Below are 16,849 nucleotides of genomic sequence, written 5' to 3' on the forward strand. Positions count from 1 at the left end.
TGGAAAACAGCTTACAACATGATATATATATATATATATATATATATATATATATATTAGAAAATGTAAAAATGCAGAAAGTGTTCTGTGAAGGTTAGTTTTAGGAGTAAGGTACGGGGATAGATTAGCTACAGTTTAAATAATTTTGTCCTCTTAAAATTGTTTTGGTCCTCTAAATCTCTTGTAATTTTACAGCAGTCTTACAACGGCTGCTGTCATGGATGACAGTGATTTACCTCTGTAGTCAATTTGTGCTTGGTTAAACTGTTGGCGTTAACTTACAGCTCACCCGTGCTACAGTACACAGGAGTTGTATATATGACAGAGATGCTCTGGGGGGCAGTAGAGTCCTTTGCGAAGTTAATAATCAAGTCGCCGAGGATTCACGGGAAACGTCCCGGATGTTGCTCTTTCAGGAAGTGTGTCCTATGACAACAATCCTGTGACAGTTGTGTGTTTTGACTTGAGAAACATATTGTCCTGAAAACCGCGCAAAATGGATTGATCGTGTGATCACAGTAAGTAACTCAGTCAAAATCATGTGTTTAGTCGATATTATGGGGGCGTGTCGCTATGTAATGACACAACAGTACTAGTCAACAGCTTTGAGAAATCTCCAGATGGTGAGGTTTCTTGTGTTTGAAGGACTTCCTCTTTGTTTATTTAATGTTTCATGCTAGAGTTTTATAATTAGTTTAGGATTGTGTTTCGTACAACATCAAGGAAGCTTATTTGTTTTGGAAAATGTTTTGGAAATGAAATATTTTAATGTTATATTTATTTTGCATATACATATGAACTAGTATATTTAAGAATTATTTAATAACAATAATTGTTTATTTTTTCAGCGATGGTTTACAGTTTAAGTTGAGCTGTTTTCATTTTTATTTCCTGAAACATTAGCAGTGATCACATCATTGATCACATGATTTCACAACCATGTAAGTGTTTGGTTTCTTGTCAGCGTTTGCATTTTCTGTCTTTGTTTGTACAGAGAAGAGCATGGAGAATGATGAATTTCCGCCAGCGGATGGGGTGGATAGGAGTCGGACTGTACTTGTTGGCCAGTGTCGCTGCAGTGTATTATATATTTGAGATCAGCCAAACATACAACCGACTTGCACTGGCACTAAAAGAAGGGGAGGCTGGAGCGCAGAAAAAATGGTCGGGAGATGCTTCTTCCTCTTCCCCATCTTCAACCTCATGGATCGTGACTCTGAAAACGAGACTTCTCCTCCTGCCCTTCTGGGTGTGGGCCACTATTTTCCTCATTCCCTACCTCCAGGTGTTTCTCTTTCTTTACTCCTGCACAAGGGCGGACCCCAAGACTGTAGGATACTGTATTCTGCCTATCTGCCTTGCTGTTCTCTGCAACCGTCACCAAACCTTTGCCAAGGCCTCCAATCAGATCAGCAAACTGCAGCTGATTGACACTTGAAGTGATTGTTAAAGATGAGGGGTCAGATTTTGGCCATACAGTTTGGGGTTGGGAAAATACAAAAGTGCATTCATAAATAAGATTATTTTTTAAGGCTTGGTCCTTTTTTTTTGGTGTAGGAATTAAAAGGGGAATTTGTTTAGGATTCTTTTCTTTGTACATTTTTTTTTTTTTTTTTTTTTCCTTAGAATAACTAAAATGAATTCACATGGTTTAAAATAAAATTGCAATCTTTGTTAAAAGCAAACAATTAAAACCATTGTGTTTTGCTTGTTTTTGAAAGTCCATGTCTGTGGTGTGTTTTAAAAGGTGTGAATGTTTCAAAAGTAAAAAAGTTTAAAATAGCATACAAGCATTGCAGTTCCACACCAGTTTTTATTGTGTATTTTTAGCAAAAAAAAACACTGGACTATAGGTGATGTTTCATACTCTTTCAAGCTGAATGGCAAAATTGGTCCGCATTTTAAGTAAAGAAAACTTATAATGGGATCTAGAAGTATTTTCCATGTCAGCTCAGTCTTACAGAACTTTTTTTAGAAGCTTTGTCTTTAATTAACTGAAGAAAAAAAAAACTTTTATATTTGAAATGAAATTTAATAAATGAAATCTAATTAGCCTAAATGGAGTCAAGTAAGCCATCGTCCAAGATGTGGAGAATGTTGATGGGGCTGCATATTGAACTCTGTATACTACTTGAATTACACGTCTAATGGTGGGTAGATTTACTATAAATCAAGATGAATAAAGATGTGGACAGCTGTAAAAGTTTCCGTACTATGAGTCTGATGGATTTGTAGTGTCACTTTAATGCTCCAGGCTTTTGTTCTCAACTCCAGTGGACATTTTATTAGTGGAAAATAAGAAAACGCTTACAGTGGTGCCACATATGTATTTTCCATTTGCTTAGAACAGTGTCTGTCTTTTCATTTGTTTTGAATAAACTGCACTCAAGGCAGGGACAAAGAAAGGAGTTGTAATAAGGAAACTTTTGTATTAAAAAAACAATCTGTGATGAATTCACTTTAATATCAGTATTTTTGTTCAAGTATGATTTCTTGTCAGCTCTAGACATGGAAAGAGTAAATTTTCCAATTCTTTAATTTGTGTTTATTTGACAAATACTCATTTTCATGATTCTAGTGATAATCAAGTGTCCTCAGAGAAAATATATCTGTGTTTCAGAAAACAAGTTGTTCATATTCATGCATGTGTGGAATAGTTGTGGACTCAATCTCATGTCTTATTGTTGAGGGACATCAGCATTTTACAGTGTGAATAATCTTATCTTGTATAAGAAATGCAAAGGTTATTTAGACTTGTTGGGTGTGGTGGGTTGTAATGAGTCTGGCACAAGACATTGGGTATCAAACTTCTCAACTTCAGATCCAAGTGTTTCAATTTTTTAAATCACTTCATTTGTGGCGGCAGTGTCTTTGGTCATATGTGGATGATTTTATGCATTTGTTGAAATGTTCAAAAAAGGCAAATCATTTTTGTCTAAAAGGGCTTGACTGTGAATTTATAATGTTTAATGGGTATTCGTTAATACATTTCCATTGCAAACTTAATACACTGTGGTTTGAAACAACTCTGGATTCTGAAAAAAAATAAATAAAGAAATGTAATGTGCAGTGTGTATTCTTTGAACGGTTACACTGATTTTCCAATCAGAAACTCAGACATTTTATTGGACAGTTTGAATCCAGTTTATTGCACAGTGGTTTATTATTACATGCTGAAGAAACCGAAGTACTGATAACCATTGTCAATTTATAACTTTTTACAACAGGAAAAATTTATTGATAAAACAATTTTCCCTTTTGCCTTTAAGAGTTACATGAAGTTATGAAAAATAACTAAGAAATACATCAACAAAATAAGGCAAAATCCCAACATTGTCTTGAACAATGAGAAAGCTGAGAAAGTTTTTTTTCTGAGGAGGAGGGTACTGATGTAACAACACGCCTTTATAAAGGTCATAACAAAACAACGACAGCTCTGAAGATCATGACCGCAAAGTCTTTATCCGCTTGTTTGGAGGTTCTGAGTTTGACTTTTTGGTGGCCATTTCTGTGGTACTATCCTCTTCGTCACTGTCCTCTTCTTCTTCATCTATAACATGGGTTTCAAAAATAGAAAGAAGTTACAAAATTAGATCAAATATAATGAATAAAAAGTAACAATCTTAATTGTAATAAGAATATGTAAATAATAAAGTATTCTAAAGTAAGTAAATAGAAGCCAGTTGTGTCACTGCTTAACATATTTGCTTAGCAAACGACAGAAGACAGTATCAGTAAAGTTAAGGAGCTCGCTGTCATCTGCCACCGTCTTAGTCTTTATTGTATGATTTTTTATTCATTTATTTTATTTTATCTTTTTGTTTTAAGTTTGTTGGTTTCCCATTTAAACAACCCAGTCTTCATTTTAACAGCTTACCATCTACATCTGCTGTGCTGTTTTCCGCTGAGCCCCTTTCTTGTTCAACAAGAGCCGTCAAAACTTCAGATATATCAGCATTTAATTTCTTGATGCCAGTTATCATTGATTTCAAATTGCCATCTACTTGTACTGTAAACTGTCGGTTTGTCTGTCAGAGGACACCAGGACTTTAAAAAGTCCTGTTTTTAAAAGAAATAAAAAGACAAAATAAATAAAAAGAGTTTGAATCCAGTTGATTGCACAGTGGTTTATTATTACATGCTGAAGAAACCGAAGTTTTTGGGGAAATTTTTTTTTTCTTATGCTCTAAACAATGTGATGACATGAAAAAATATTAAATTAAAAAAAAAAATTCTTCTGGTAGTCAGGAGGATATAATGTAATAATGTAATAATAATAATAAAAATAAAATATAATAATAATAAATATAAGTATTTTTGATGATATTGCTATTACTTTACTATATTTACATATGTGACCTTGAAGGAATCCAAACGTACTCAGATTACATTATTTTCATATTGTGGTGCTTGCATTACTTTACTGAATACTTTTTTCATTAAGTAATTTGTAACTGTAACGGAAAAAAAAAACATTTTTGAAAAATGATAAAAAATGTTATGCTATGTCCTCTGTAGAGGACACCAGGACTTTAAAAAGTCCTGTTTTTAAAATAAATAAAAAGACATGAAAGTTTGTTGGTTTCCCATTTAAACAACCCAGTCTTCATTTTAACAGCTTACCATCTACATCTGCTGTGCTGTTTTCCACTGAGCCCCTTTCTTGTTCAACAAGAGCCGTCAAAACTTCAGATATATCAGCATTTAATTTCTTGATGCCAGTTATCATTGATTTCAAATTGCCATCTACTTGTACTGTAAACTGTCGGTTTGTCTGTCCATCTCGGTACTTCAGCTCTCCCTTCAGCTCGCACGCTGCCATATTGCAGGTACACACTGTAACTCGGTTGCCAGATCGCACAGGAAAACCACGCAACATGGACTAAAAAAATGGAGCATCTAAAAAAATGATTTATAAAATAGAATGGAATAGAGTACATTACAGGTTTACATGAATAAACTACAAAATTCTTTAAAATATTATTATCAGTAATTACATAATTGTACAAACAATTGCTCAAATATTTCAATATACAACTGGTCATCTAAATAAATGCAACAGACGGCAAATTAACAATGAACAAAAGGCAGACATAAGCATAAACATGAACATAACGATATAAAAATGTGACAATGGAATAATTTATATAAAAAATGGTATTTTATCCATATGTTATGCTATGTCCTCTGAAGAGGACACCGGGACTTTAAAAAGTCCTGTTTTTAAAATAAATAAAAAGACATGAATAGACATGAAAAGGCAAAAACAGTGATTTTTAAAAAAAAATCCCCAATCCATTTTTAATTTTTTATACCAAACTTTTTATAAAAATGATTCTGAAACTATGTTATGAAAGATATAACAGAATGATTTGATATACCATTTTCCTTTATGCAACATGTGCGTAAAATGGCCATAAACGGGTTGTCTCATTATGTACAATGTATCTACAAACTGTATGTAATTTGCATATTAATTTGTTTTTGGGTCAACATGTAATGAAAAAAGAAGTGCAATAATGGGAGTAATCATTGGCAAGATTTTCATAATAATATTTTATATTTCATAGGAATATTGAAATATAATTTCTTTCCCTATTCATTTGTTGTGTCTCCCAAAATGTGTAATAAACATACTTTAGGTTGTGTCCTCTACAGTGGACATGTATGAAATCAATGTCCTGCTTGGTAACAGAAAGTCATATTTTGATTTGAAACCCCATAACATTTTCCTGAGATGTTGATTTATGACCAACAATTTGAAAATTAGTCAGATTGAAATGATCATTACCCAACGCACTTGCAAAACTTTACAATTACAAAATATGATCATATTTCCATAATGGCATTGAATTTGATCACTAAATTAATGTCAGCCATATTTAAAGACCAAGGAGAGGGAGTGGTCATGGTGAAACATCCAAACAACTGGTATCTCTAAAAAGCTCTGAATGTGCTCTGTACAGGACATCCAGACTTAAAACTGTGACATGGAAGTTCCCAAATAAATCGCTAAAAAATAATGTCCTCTATGGAGGACAAAACTCCATAGCTGGTTGTCAGGAGGATATATATATAATAACAAATCAGTAAGTGATGCACTATTTATAAGTGGTATAATAAGTGGACATGGCAACACTGATCTACCCTTTGAACTCTGACCTATCGAGTTGGTTTTGCGAAATTTCTTATTTTTTCTGTTCATCTGGAATCATTGAGTTAATGTGGGTGTGATGTAATAATACACGTTAGTCAGAAAAAAATAGCTCTGAAATAATAAATTATATTTACAACTCCCGCAACTCTCCCGCCAAAACATCTTATATTTGCATAAACCGGAAGCAGCGTTGGTTTTTGTTATTGTCAAGCCTGAAAAATTGTTCGGGTAAGTTAACGTTAAATTGCATGACACTTTCCCACATCTTTCCTTTAGTTATATTACAGAGGACCCGCTGTCTCCAGTCAAACCTGATCTCGGTGACAGTTGAGTTCGTTCGTGACTCGTTTCGTGCCCTGGAACAGGAACTAGAAATATATATTTTTTTGCGCTCGTCTCTTCAAGGATGGCGGCAAATGATGGAGAGGAGGATGCTACTGTATCTCTGGTGGACGTCTTAGAGGAGGATGAAGAGCTGGAGAACGAAGCCTCCGCTGTTCTTGGAGGGAGTGATTCCGAGAAATGCTCGTATCCAGAGGTTTGACGTCTTTATGTAAACGCTGACTTTTCATATAATCAGTTTTTAGCATGCGGATTATACGTTGCTTGACACAGCCTGTTTCATCTTGGTTTTCAGCATAATTCTTGCAAATTGTTTGTAGGATTATTTTGATTTGGGTTTAGCATAAAACATGATTATTAATTCGATGCTGCGGCTGTTTGTTTGAAATAAACGTTCTTGCATTAACAGATAATAGCAGGATCAAGCAGGATGCATTTTCAGTGCGTTCAACAGTAGTTGTCAGCAAATGCTCTGAATGTACATTCACATGATCAAATGTAAATAAGTTATATGTCCTGAAAACAAGGTGATTTTTTTGTTCTGACAGGGATATGTGAAGCGTCAGGCTCTGTATGCCTGTAACACCTGCACACCAAAGGGAGGAGAGCCAGCGGGCATCTGTCTGGCATGTTCCTACAAGTGCCATGAAGGCCATGACCTTTTTGAGCTCTATACCAAGAGGTGAATATTCCCACAAACCATCTAAAATAACCACTCAAGCTGTGAAACTATGTTAAAGAAAGTACATTTGCTGCTGCTCTAACTCATTTAGCAGAGTCTGATTGACTCTAACATTTATTGAATATGGTCTGCTGATGAGGTTCCAGCTACATTTCCCATTATATTTTATCTAATTTGTATTAATATTATTGTCACTATGATAGTGAGATTATTTAGATGTTTTTTTCCTTTACGTATTTGTTACTGGCTGCATCATTATGACATGTTACGAGTAAGCTGCACTCAATATTTAAACCTTATTGATAATACAGGAATTTCCGATGTGATTGTGGGAACGACAAGTTTGGGGAAATGGAGTGCAAGCTATTTGCGGTAAGTTATGTTTTACCGTTAGTTTGAATGTGTGTCTTTCAGTTTTAATTGTAGTAATGGTGATTATGGATTTCTATTACACAGGATAAAGAAAACGTGAATTCAGGGAACAAATACAGCCACAATTTTTTTGGCTTGTATTGCACATGTGACAGACCCTACCCAGATCCAGAGGACGAGGTAATGTGCGGCTTAATTTAAGCTGCATTCTATAATGTTCTTTCTATCTATAGTTCTGTTTTCATATATTGTATTGCATATTCTCTTTTTAATTATTAATCTCTACTCTGATTTGAATTGTATTTGTAAGAAGCTACTGACTATTTGGAGTGCTTATATTATATTACATACTGTAGGTTACAAACATATATGAACCTTGTTTTCTCTTCAGGTTCCTGATGAGATGATCCAGTGTATTGTGTGTGAGGACTGGTTCCATGGTCGGGTTAGTTTCAAATCAGATTGCAGTCAGGCAGGACATGAACATGATTTAATGTTCTTTGTCTGTGTAGATAAGCAAAGTGATGTATTCAGGTTGAAATGTTTGAGAACATCTAAGTGTGTTTCTCTCAGCATTTAGGCTGCGTAGTGCCAGACTGTGTGGAGCTGCAAGAGATGATCTGCCAGTCGTGCATGAATAAAACACCTTTCCTTTGGAACTATGCTGCACATATTGAAGGTAATGTTGTCATATTTTTTTCTGCTTCCATTTTGCATTCACAGATATTTAGTATGAAAATTAGTGCAAGGTTCTCTTTAAAAAGAGAGAAATTAATGTGTCAGCAAGGACACATTAAACTGATCAAAATTGACAGTAAAAATATTTACAGTGTTTACAACATTTATACATTTGTGAAGGTTTATTTTGTATTGTTTGCTTCAGTGCCATCCATAACAAAAGTAAGTCCATGCAAAGGAGAGGAGGATGTGAAGGTGGAGGTAGAAAATGATGAAGAGGAGAAGATTAAAAATGAGAACCCGAAGAGCCCTGTAGATGTGAAGGTACTTACTGTGGACTGTAATGTGTCCGTTTCTTGTCTCTAAATGGGAGGATGAATCATTACATGGTATTTTATTCCATTCATTCCTGTCCATTTTTTTTGTGGACAGCCAAACTTAAATCTGATACTTGTATTCAATGAATAAGTGTTTGAAGACACTAGATGCATTAATGATTTAGGGTGCTTTCACACCTGGCCTGTTGTTTCGGAACCTGGCGCGTTTCCCCCCTTAGCTCTCGGTTCGTTTGGGCATATGTGAACACTGCAATCGCGCCCGGATCCGCGCCAAAACATTCGGTCCGAGATCGCCTGAACGAGGTGGTCTCGGCTCGATTGAAAACGAACTCTGGAGCGGTTCGGTTGTAGTGAGAAAGCAATCCGATCTAACGGACCAACGAACCAGGCTATATCACAATTTATGATGGGTAATTACGTAAGCTCCGTGAAAAGCAGTAGCTTTGTTGTTTTGCCGATACTTCAAAATGAACCTGTGAATGTCTGTGGGAGAGCACGTCTTCGCCATTCAAAATAAAAAAACTAACTTTTTCATTTTATAATGCCGTCTTATTTGCTCTTCTTCCTAGTAGGTGCATTTTAAAAATGTTTTCCCAATGAATCCTGGACTCCTGCTCAAAATGATCAATTAATATAAGGACAGCTACAAAAAAAAAAAGCTGTTGTCATTCCATCCTGACGGATGACATGCGTGACAGCTAAGTGGAATCCCAGAAAATAAACTGGGACTTTGACCATTGAGACAACAGTTTACTCGCACGTGACTTGTATTCACAAATTTGGTCCGTTTAGAAACTTTGCCGTGTGAAAGCGAACCGCACCAAGAATAAAAAGCAACATTGTAATAATTTTAATCCCTGTTTCGGAACAAAGCAATCAATCTACAGGTGTGCAAACACCCTTAAAGCGGTTTTAGATACAGATTTGCCTTTGTTTTGAAGTCTCACCACAAGGTGGCAGTAGTTCTGTTAAATGATGCATGTCTGAAAGATTTTTCCTTGTGGAATCTCATATGCGCGTCATCTGTCTCAATTAAGCCTGAATTTGAAAGAATCGAGCTAAACTAAATTTGCACCACATTGTTTTTTGCTGTTAAATGATTTTAACAATTTACACAAGATTTGGTGACCTTCTCTCTGCCGTCAGGTGCAGGTCAACGGGACATCCGCCTGTAAGCGGAAACACCAGGAAGAAACTGAAGGTTCCTCAGAGGAGGGTTCATGCTCAGGTTGCAGGCTGAGAGAGATGAAGGCCTCGGGGAGGAGCCAGACTCTGCAGGGCGCCATGTTCTGGCCCTCTGCCTGGCGCATAAAACTCTGCACCTGCGCCGACTGCAAGGTACAGCTCAAACACACACATTACAGAGGAGATTTACTAGTTAATAGGTACTGCTTTCACCCTTGATTAACTGATGTAATTCTGCAACATTAAAAAAAAAACCCAAAAAACAATATTGTTCCTAGTCTCATGTTTTGGTTTCTTTACTTAGATCCTCTATGCAGATGCAGGAGTGTCTTTCCTCATGGATGAGATGGACACTGTCCTGGCGTATGAAAACAAGGGCAAGTCCACAGAGCAGGCTGAACAAGCAGGTGGAGCCGAGGGTCGCGACCCCTTGATGTCGGCCCTAAACAACTTAAATCGGGTTCAGCTGATGTAATTCTGCAACATTAAAAAAAAACCCCAAAAAACAATATTGTTCCTAGTCTCATGTTTTGGTTTCTTTACTTAGATCCTCTATGCAGATGCAGGAGTGCCTTTCCTCATGGATGAGATGGACACTGTCCTGGCGTATGAAAACAAGGGCAAGTCCACAGAGCAGGCTGAACAAGCAGGTGGAGCCGAGGGTCGCGACCCCTTGATGTCGGCCCTAAACAACTTAAATCGGGTTCAGCAGCTGGAGATCATCCATGGTTAGTGGAGTTTAGTGGTACTAACATCCTTATGTGTGAAAGCAAAACCAATTAGTTTTCTGATTGACATGAGATTTCAAATGTAACTACTACTTCTATCAACTGTGAAGTTGACATTTAATTTTTCCTCAGAATATAATGACATGAAGACAGAACTGAAAGACTACCTGCAGCGATTTGCAGCAGAAGGAAAGGTAGGTTTTCAGTGTTTTATTATTTTGTGAGTGTGTGGAGTAGTTGAAGTAAGCTTGTAGTGTCTAGTGTTCATTTTCTCCTCCTCTCCTTCCTCGTTTAGGTGGTGACGCCTGAGGACATCCGTCACTTCTTTGAACAGCAGCAAAGCCGCAAGAGACGACGAGCCAACGCAGGCCAGTACTACTGCAGTTAAACGGCCCTTCACTCTGCCACTTCAAGCGTACCAGCCATATCCAATCCTTCATGTTTTTCGCCCCAATCTGGGGGCCACCCATGGTTTTGTAAAATAAATAAATATGCAGTTCATATTCAGGCCCTCATAACCTTGTATGATTTTGATCTTTTATAGTGATGTATGACAGGTTCTGTGTCTCCAAAGATGTAGCTGTAATTAATCCTGCCATTTCAAACAGGGCTTGAGTTTGAGATGACGTTCGGTTCAGCTTGTGCCGATTGGCTCTCAGTGTCCAGATGCATTATGGAAATATTAAAAACAATGGATTTATGAAAAAGCACTTCTGTAATGTCACAGAAATGGGAATGACAGTCAGTCCTCAGGAGCTCTCTTAAGCAATTTAAAATGGTGCCGTTATTTACAGAATGCTATTAGCACTGCAGTCGGTATTCATTCTGTTCTGATGAGATGGCAAATATTCACATTCATGTACGTCGGGTAAATAGTTCTACAGCATATTGGAAAAATCTGTTTAGATAACAAACCCACAAAAACGCTTTTTCAGGTTGTCGAGGTACTATTGTGAATTGTCTAGTAACGCTTTATTAATTTTATCTTGTTTTAACCGGTTTTGTTTGTAGATTCTGTTACTTTTTAATGTTCTATCTTTGAGAAATAAACATGGTAATACATTTGGGCCCTGTGATGTGTCTCAGTTTATCCCAGGAACACTCCATTAGAGAGAAATTGTTTCCGTGTTTATATTTCATTAGGTCAGTAATACCTCTAGGATTTCTTAAATTAAATTTCTTAATTTTATCTTAAATAATAGCTTTGTTAATAACTGATCAAGCTTTATACACTAGTTCAATGGGTAAAAAACTGACCAAGGCCACTAGACTTAAAAACTTAGTTTTTTTAAAAAGTACTATATGTAAAATGAAAAGAAAGTCGGACCTTTTTTGTCACCTGTGTTGCAGCTCAAGTCAAGGTACATATAAGCATATGTTCTGGGACTGTCCCAGAATTGTGTTGTTCTGGTCCTTGGTACGGGACTTATTGTCTGATCTTCAGAGGACTCAAATCCAAAAGGACCCACTGCTTTTTTTCTTTTGGATCCATCTACCCCAGTTATGTTTACTTGGATGTCCTACTTGCTGGACATTGCCCTTTTGGAATCTTGAGATGTACTTGTTATCCCTCTAATATTGTTTTGGTAATAGTTTTTCTTTTTTTTTCTGGCATACAGTCTTTGATACAATTCTTTTCCTTTATTTGTATCTTATGAATATGGGCGGATCTTGGGCTCTGCTGTTAATAGTTATAAATCTAAAATGTTTAATAAAGAATAAAAAAAAAGTACTGTATGATTTCAGTCCCAATTTAACTGTCAGGTATGTTCAGATATGTCACGGGGAAAGACGTGACTAACTTATATTTTCAAGGCCTCCAGGGGGGTATTCCAGAAAGCAGGTTATGTGACATACCCGGGTATGTTTAAGGGTAAGTAAGCGGATAAATTTAGCTTTCGGTTCCAAAAACGGCGGTAACTCTCAGGGTATGCAAGTAGCCATAGCATCTTATTCTCTGAACATAACCTGCTTCGAAGTAGGTTATGTTTCAGGGTTAGTTTACTTCAGCTCTATCAGCACATGCGTGACCTATATATGATTACAATATAGTTATCAAATATGCTAATATATATATATATATATATATAGTTGTATGATATGTTAATTATAAAGCACTATTATAAGTAATATATAAGGTAATATTATATTATTCTATTATGTTATATTTATTGTCATATATAATAGTTATCGATATATAAATTATAAAACTATTATAACAAGGTAATGTTTATTTTATTCTGATATATTTATTACATTTTATTGCCATCTCACACATCGTGGATCTGCATTTTCTATAATGTATTTCTATAATAAAAATACATATGTGATATTTCTTATTACGTAATTAGCATCAAACAGAGAATATAATTCTTATTCTCAGTTATTAAAAGATTAAACGAAAAAAAAAATGTCAAAAATAATTGCACAACCATCAGTTAGGTGGCGATATGCACTAAGAAGGTAAATAGTCTTCCTAGTATTCGGGGCCATTTGAGTCCCCATGACATAATGTGGTATATTTGGCGTAAAAATGGGTTAATACTTGTTTCTGAATGCTAATCTTACAAAGTTACTGCCCCTCTACAATCAAACACAATAAATATGTGCTTAAAAATTTATTAATTAAAAATAATTACTCTTATTTTAGTGCAAGTAGGCTAAAATGCCATGTCCCCAAGTAAGCTTGCATAACTTCAGCCACAAATATAAGTAATAAAAATCAAACAAATTCCAATTTTTTCAATATTGTTGTATATTCTTATTTATAATATTCCTCAACAAAATATATTTTTTGTTATTTATACATTTTTAATGCTTAAAGTCTTTAAAAGATGTTGTATTCCTGAATTGAATGTCCCCCGTTACTCTGATGAAAAGTCCCTCTGAACACGGCCCTTGAATGTTTCTCTAATAACACTATTCTCAGGAAGTATAACACTTTTTGTTGGCAAACTATCTACAAGAAGCAAAGTAATTAACAATCTTTAATTCACCCTTTTTTCAGTGTTTTATAATGACTCACTGATGTGGTAAAGCATAACATGTCTACTCTGTTATGCTTATTTCTAATGGAAACTGATAATTTTTTGTCATTTTGAAAATATGATTAATAAGCAGGTTAAAAATCTTCCTCTGTGATCACTATGCACTAGCTTGTTGTTTATTACATGAGTAGCAATAGCTGACTTTAGCATAAAATGTCCCTCCTGTTACTGTCCACCCGGTTACTGTTTTGCACTGTAACAGGGTGGACATATTGTAACATCTGATGTAAAAAATACATAAATAAATGATTAAAGCATGTACTGGTACTTATAATGAATTTATTTTGCAATTAAAAGAAAGAGTTGCTTAAATAGTATGCATGTAATTGTCAGGAAATGGCGCTGTTGTCTGCTGAAGAAAAGCAGCGACGCTACAGGTCTCGTTGTGATGCACACCCTGAAAGAAGGCAAATATACCTCAATAAAAAGAAGGGGAGGTGGAGAAAGGACATAGGAAAAAAAAGAAAGTGTTAGAACTCAGTTTTGTTGATTAGGTAGAAACTGTAATAAATTATCTTGACTTTGCCATTACAATGTGTGTGTGTCTACGTGCTGTGTGTGTGTGTGTGTGTGTACTGGTATTCCCTGCATTATGGGGTCCAAATGTCCCCACAGGTATAGTAATAACAGTAAACTTTCATCTTGTGGGGACATTTATTTGGTTCCCATGAGGAAAACAGCTTATACTCTAAGTCATACAGAATGAAGTGTTTTGAAAACCTAAAATAACTGTAGTTTTGTGTTTTGAAAATTTAAAACAACTGTAGTTTTGTGTGAGGGGTAGGTTTAGGTGTAGTGTTAGCGTAAGGATATAGAAAATACAGACTGTACAGCAGAAAACCATTACGCCTATGGCATGAACCCATAACGATAGGAATTTTAGTGTGTGTGTGAGAGAGAGAGCAAAATAATATGTTCTCTAAAACTATAAACTTTCAATAGTAAAATACAATGATAAACCTATTTTGTAGCCTAATAAATGGACAGCATAACAAATGAGATCTTATAATAATAGGTATAAGAACAACTTACTTTAATGTGATAATAGGCCTTATATCCTATACATTTTATATACAGAACCATTTATCTGTTGTAGTGATTGTAAATTGTGACAATATGCTTCTTGTATTAGGCAACATGTTGAAATATACTGTTGTTTAGTGGTGTGATTTCCACCGTCCTGTCCACCCTGTTTCCCCCTCTGTCCACCCCGTTACCTCAGTGTTTTTTTTTTGATATTACTAAAATAAGTTCAACAAATGCTATGCATATATTTGTGGTTACTTGTAGGGAATTAAATGGTAAAACGAAATAAGTTAAAATGGTTCCAAAATTCCATTTACATTTATTTTTATTCTAAAAGAAATGTGTTGAAATTACACCGTGTCTCAAAAATACAACTTTTTTCTAAATAATGCCCGATTATGAACACTTTGTTAAAATACATTTGCAGAGTAAAGAGAGGTACATTTTAGCTCTTAGAATTTGTTATATTTAAATATTACAACAACTGTGCATTCAAAACACTTGTTAATTGAGATGAGAATGTCATGTAACAGGGTGGACATTTGGTCCTTGCACCTCTGAGGAATTCCGTGAAAAATTATTAAAGAATAATATCCTGAGCTGGACCAACATATTTTTCTTATAGTGTAACAAGCCCTTCTTCAGATAAAATGATTACATCATGGAAATGTACACAATTTTTTATGGAACGTTACCAAACTGAAATGGCACCGAATAGTAAGAATGATGATGTAAATGACCATTGAACAAAAGAAGAAGAAAGAAGCAGTATGGCGCACTTTTTCTTAGCGTTGGTTTCCATGGTGACTCGTCGGTTCGTCGCTCTGTTGAGAACCGTGAACATACTCGAAGTTGACTGAATTTACTCCCGGACGCGTTTTTGGAACCAGCATACCTCAAATAAGCCAGATTTGGGTTAATCAACCGAGAGTTCAGGGTATATGTGACGGTAAATTAACCTTGCTTTCTGTGATTTTTTGCATAGGCGTTTTTTCAGTTGGTTTTAAAATCAAATGTAGGCTACATTTCAGTGGGAACCGAATAAGGATTTCTGCATGAAAGTGTTTCTATGCAGATCGTGTGGTTAGTGAATGAGACCCGCTGTGTTTCCCCTCCCATTTCCCACTAATGGCAAGGTGTTACTCACTGCTCACCTGGCGAACAAACAACAAAACACACATCATTATAACTCAAAACTATTTATTTCCAAGACATTAGTCACCTAATTGCAGAGTAAAGTTCATAACTACACCGGCCAAAGGAAAGAATAGAAAAATAGAAATTTTCCACAACTCCACAAAAGAATGCTTTTTCGTGTGTGTGTATGTGTGCGCGTGTATATATATATACACAAATATATGCACACGCGCACAGTCTCAAATAGATATCGCATATTTTATATATATTTATAAAAAAAACTTTACATTTTACATACAACAAAACACCATATTTCTGAGGCCTGTGATCAAAGGTACCAAAAATCTTGAAAAATATATTTTGAAGAAAAAAAAAAAGACAAATTAAACATTATGCACACTAAGCGTTGGCTACAGTATTACAAAGAGACGGTTTAACAGAAGTTTGTAGAAAGGGCTTGCATAAGACAAAAGGGGTGTGGAGGAAGCCCAGCCTCAGGCAGGGAAGGCACTAAATCGTCTCCGTAAGAGAGAGTACAAGAGAGAACCTGGAGATCTCGACTTGTAAGTCTACAAACACAACTTCCCTTGACCCTCAGACATCCAAAACACAAACCTTCAGTTCAGTTCAGCCTTGCGGCACTTTGGAGATAAATAATGCAATGCCATGCAAATATACTAAAAGGATTAGAAATGAATGTTTAAGACATGACTCAGCTGTGAATCTAAAACTAAATAAACAGAAGTTTCAGTCAAAATAAATCAATAGAGCCAACAGAGGGCGCTATTCCACAACAAACGTTACACATATCACCATCAAAAATTTAGTGCAATTGGTACCTTCATCCGTTCCAGCTTTTATTCCTCGGTTTAAGATGATGTCAAGTATAGTGGCTAAAGTCATTCCACCCAAAACGAACCCAGTATTCTCAAGCAATGAAAAATTAACATCAAACAACTTGCCAGTTGAGTTCTACAGGACAGACTAAACGATGATTCAAGCTCCTCGTCTGGGTGCTCAAATGCATTTCCAATTCATTCCCTAACAGTCTCTCAGACAAGCAACCCACAAATCTAACAAAACCCAAATGACCACAAATAGCATCTGTGATAGAAATGTATTAATTATGAGGTCAGTGTGCATCTCAAATACAAAAT

The 16,849-nt window shown here is 35.6% G+C and overlaps 1 protein-coding gene across 1 annotated transcript; it reads left to right on the forward strand.

Annotated features, from left to right (window-relative positions):
- The first annotated feature begins 6,286 nt into the window (after positions 1-6,286).
- On the forward strand, positions 6,287-10,983 carry ubr7 (ubiquitin protein ligase E3 component n-recognin 7). The gene is made up of 12 exons (XM_016456271.1): positions 6,287-6,385; positions 6,563-6,695; positions 7,048-7,181; positions 7,493-7,553; positions 7,638-7,733; positions 7,945-7,998; positions 8,127-8,232; positions 8,437-8,555; positions 9,716-9,907; positions 10,302-10,482; positions 10,615-10,676; positions 10,778-10,983. Exons 2-12 carry the CDS (start codon positions 6,564-6,566, stop codon positions 10,868-10,870), a joined length of 1,230 nt encoding a protein of 409 aa, XP_016311757.1. The 5' UTR covers positions 6,287-6,385; position 6,563; the 3' UTR covers positions 10,871-10,983.
- The last annotated feature ends 5,866 nt before the right edge of the window (positions 10,984-16,849 follow it).

This window comes from Sinocyclocheilus anshuiensis, unplaced genomic scaffold, assembly GCF_001515605.1.
Source record: "Sinocyclocheilus anshuiensis isolate Anshui unplaced genomic scaffold, SAMN03320099.WGS_v1.1 scaffold199, whole genome shotgun sequence".
NCBI lineage: Eukaryota > Metazoa > Chordata > Actinopteri > Cypriniformes > Cyprinidae > Sinocyclocheilus > Sinocyclocheilus anshuiensis.

Bases quoted from the DNA above. Each gene is read 5' to 3' on its own strand.
- ubr7 (XM_016456271.1), top strand. From the start codon at position 6,564: ATGGCGGCAAATGATGGAGAGGAGGATGCTACTGTATCTCTGGTGGAC. The intron at 8,233-8,436 runs GTAATGTTGTCA...TGTTTGCTTCAG, and splicing joins CTATGCTGCACATATTGAAG to TGCCATCCATAACAAAAGTA. The intron at 10,677-10,777 runs GTAGGTTTTCAG...TTCCTCGTTTAG, and splicing joins GATTTGCAGCAGAAGGAAAG to GTGGTGACGCCTGAGGACAT.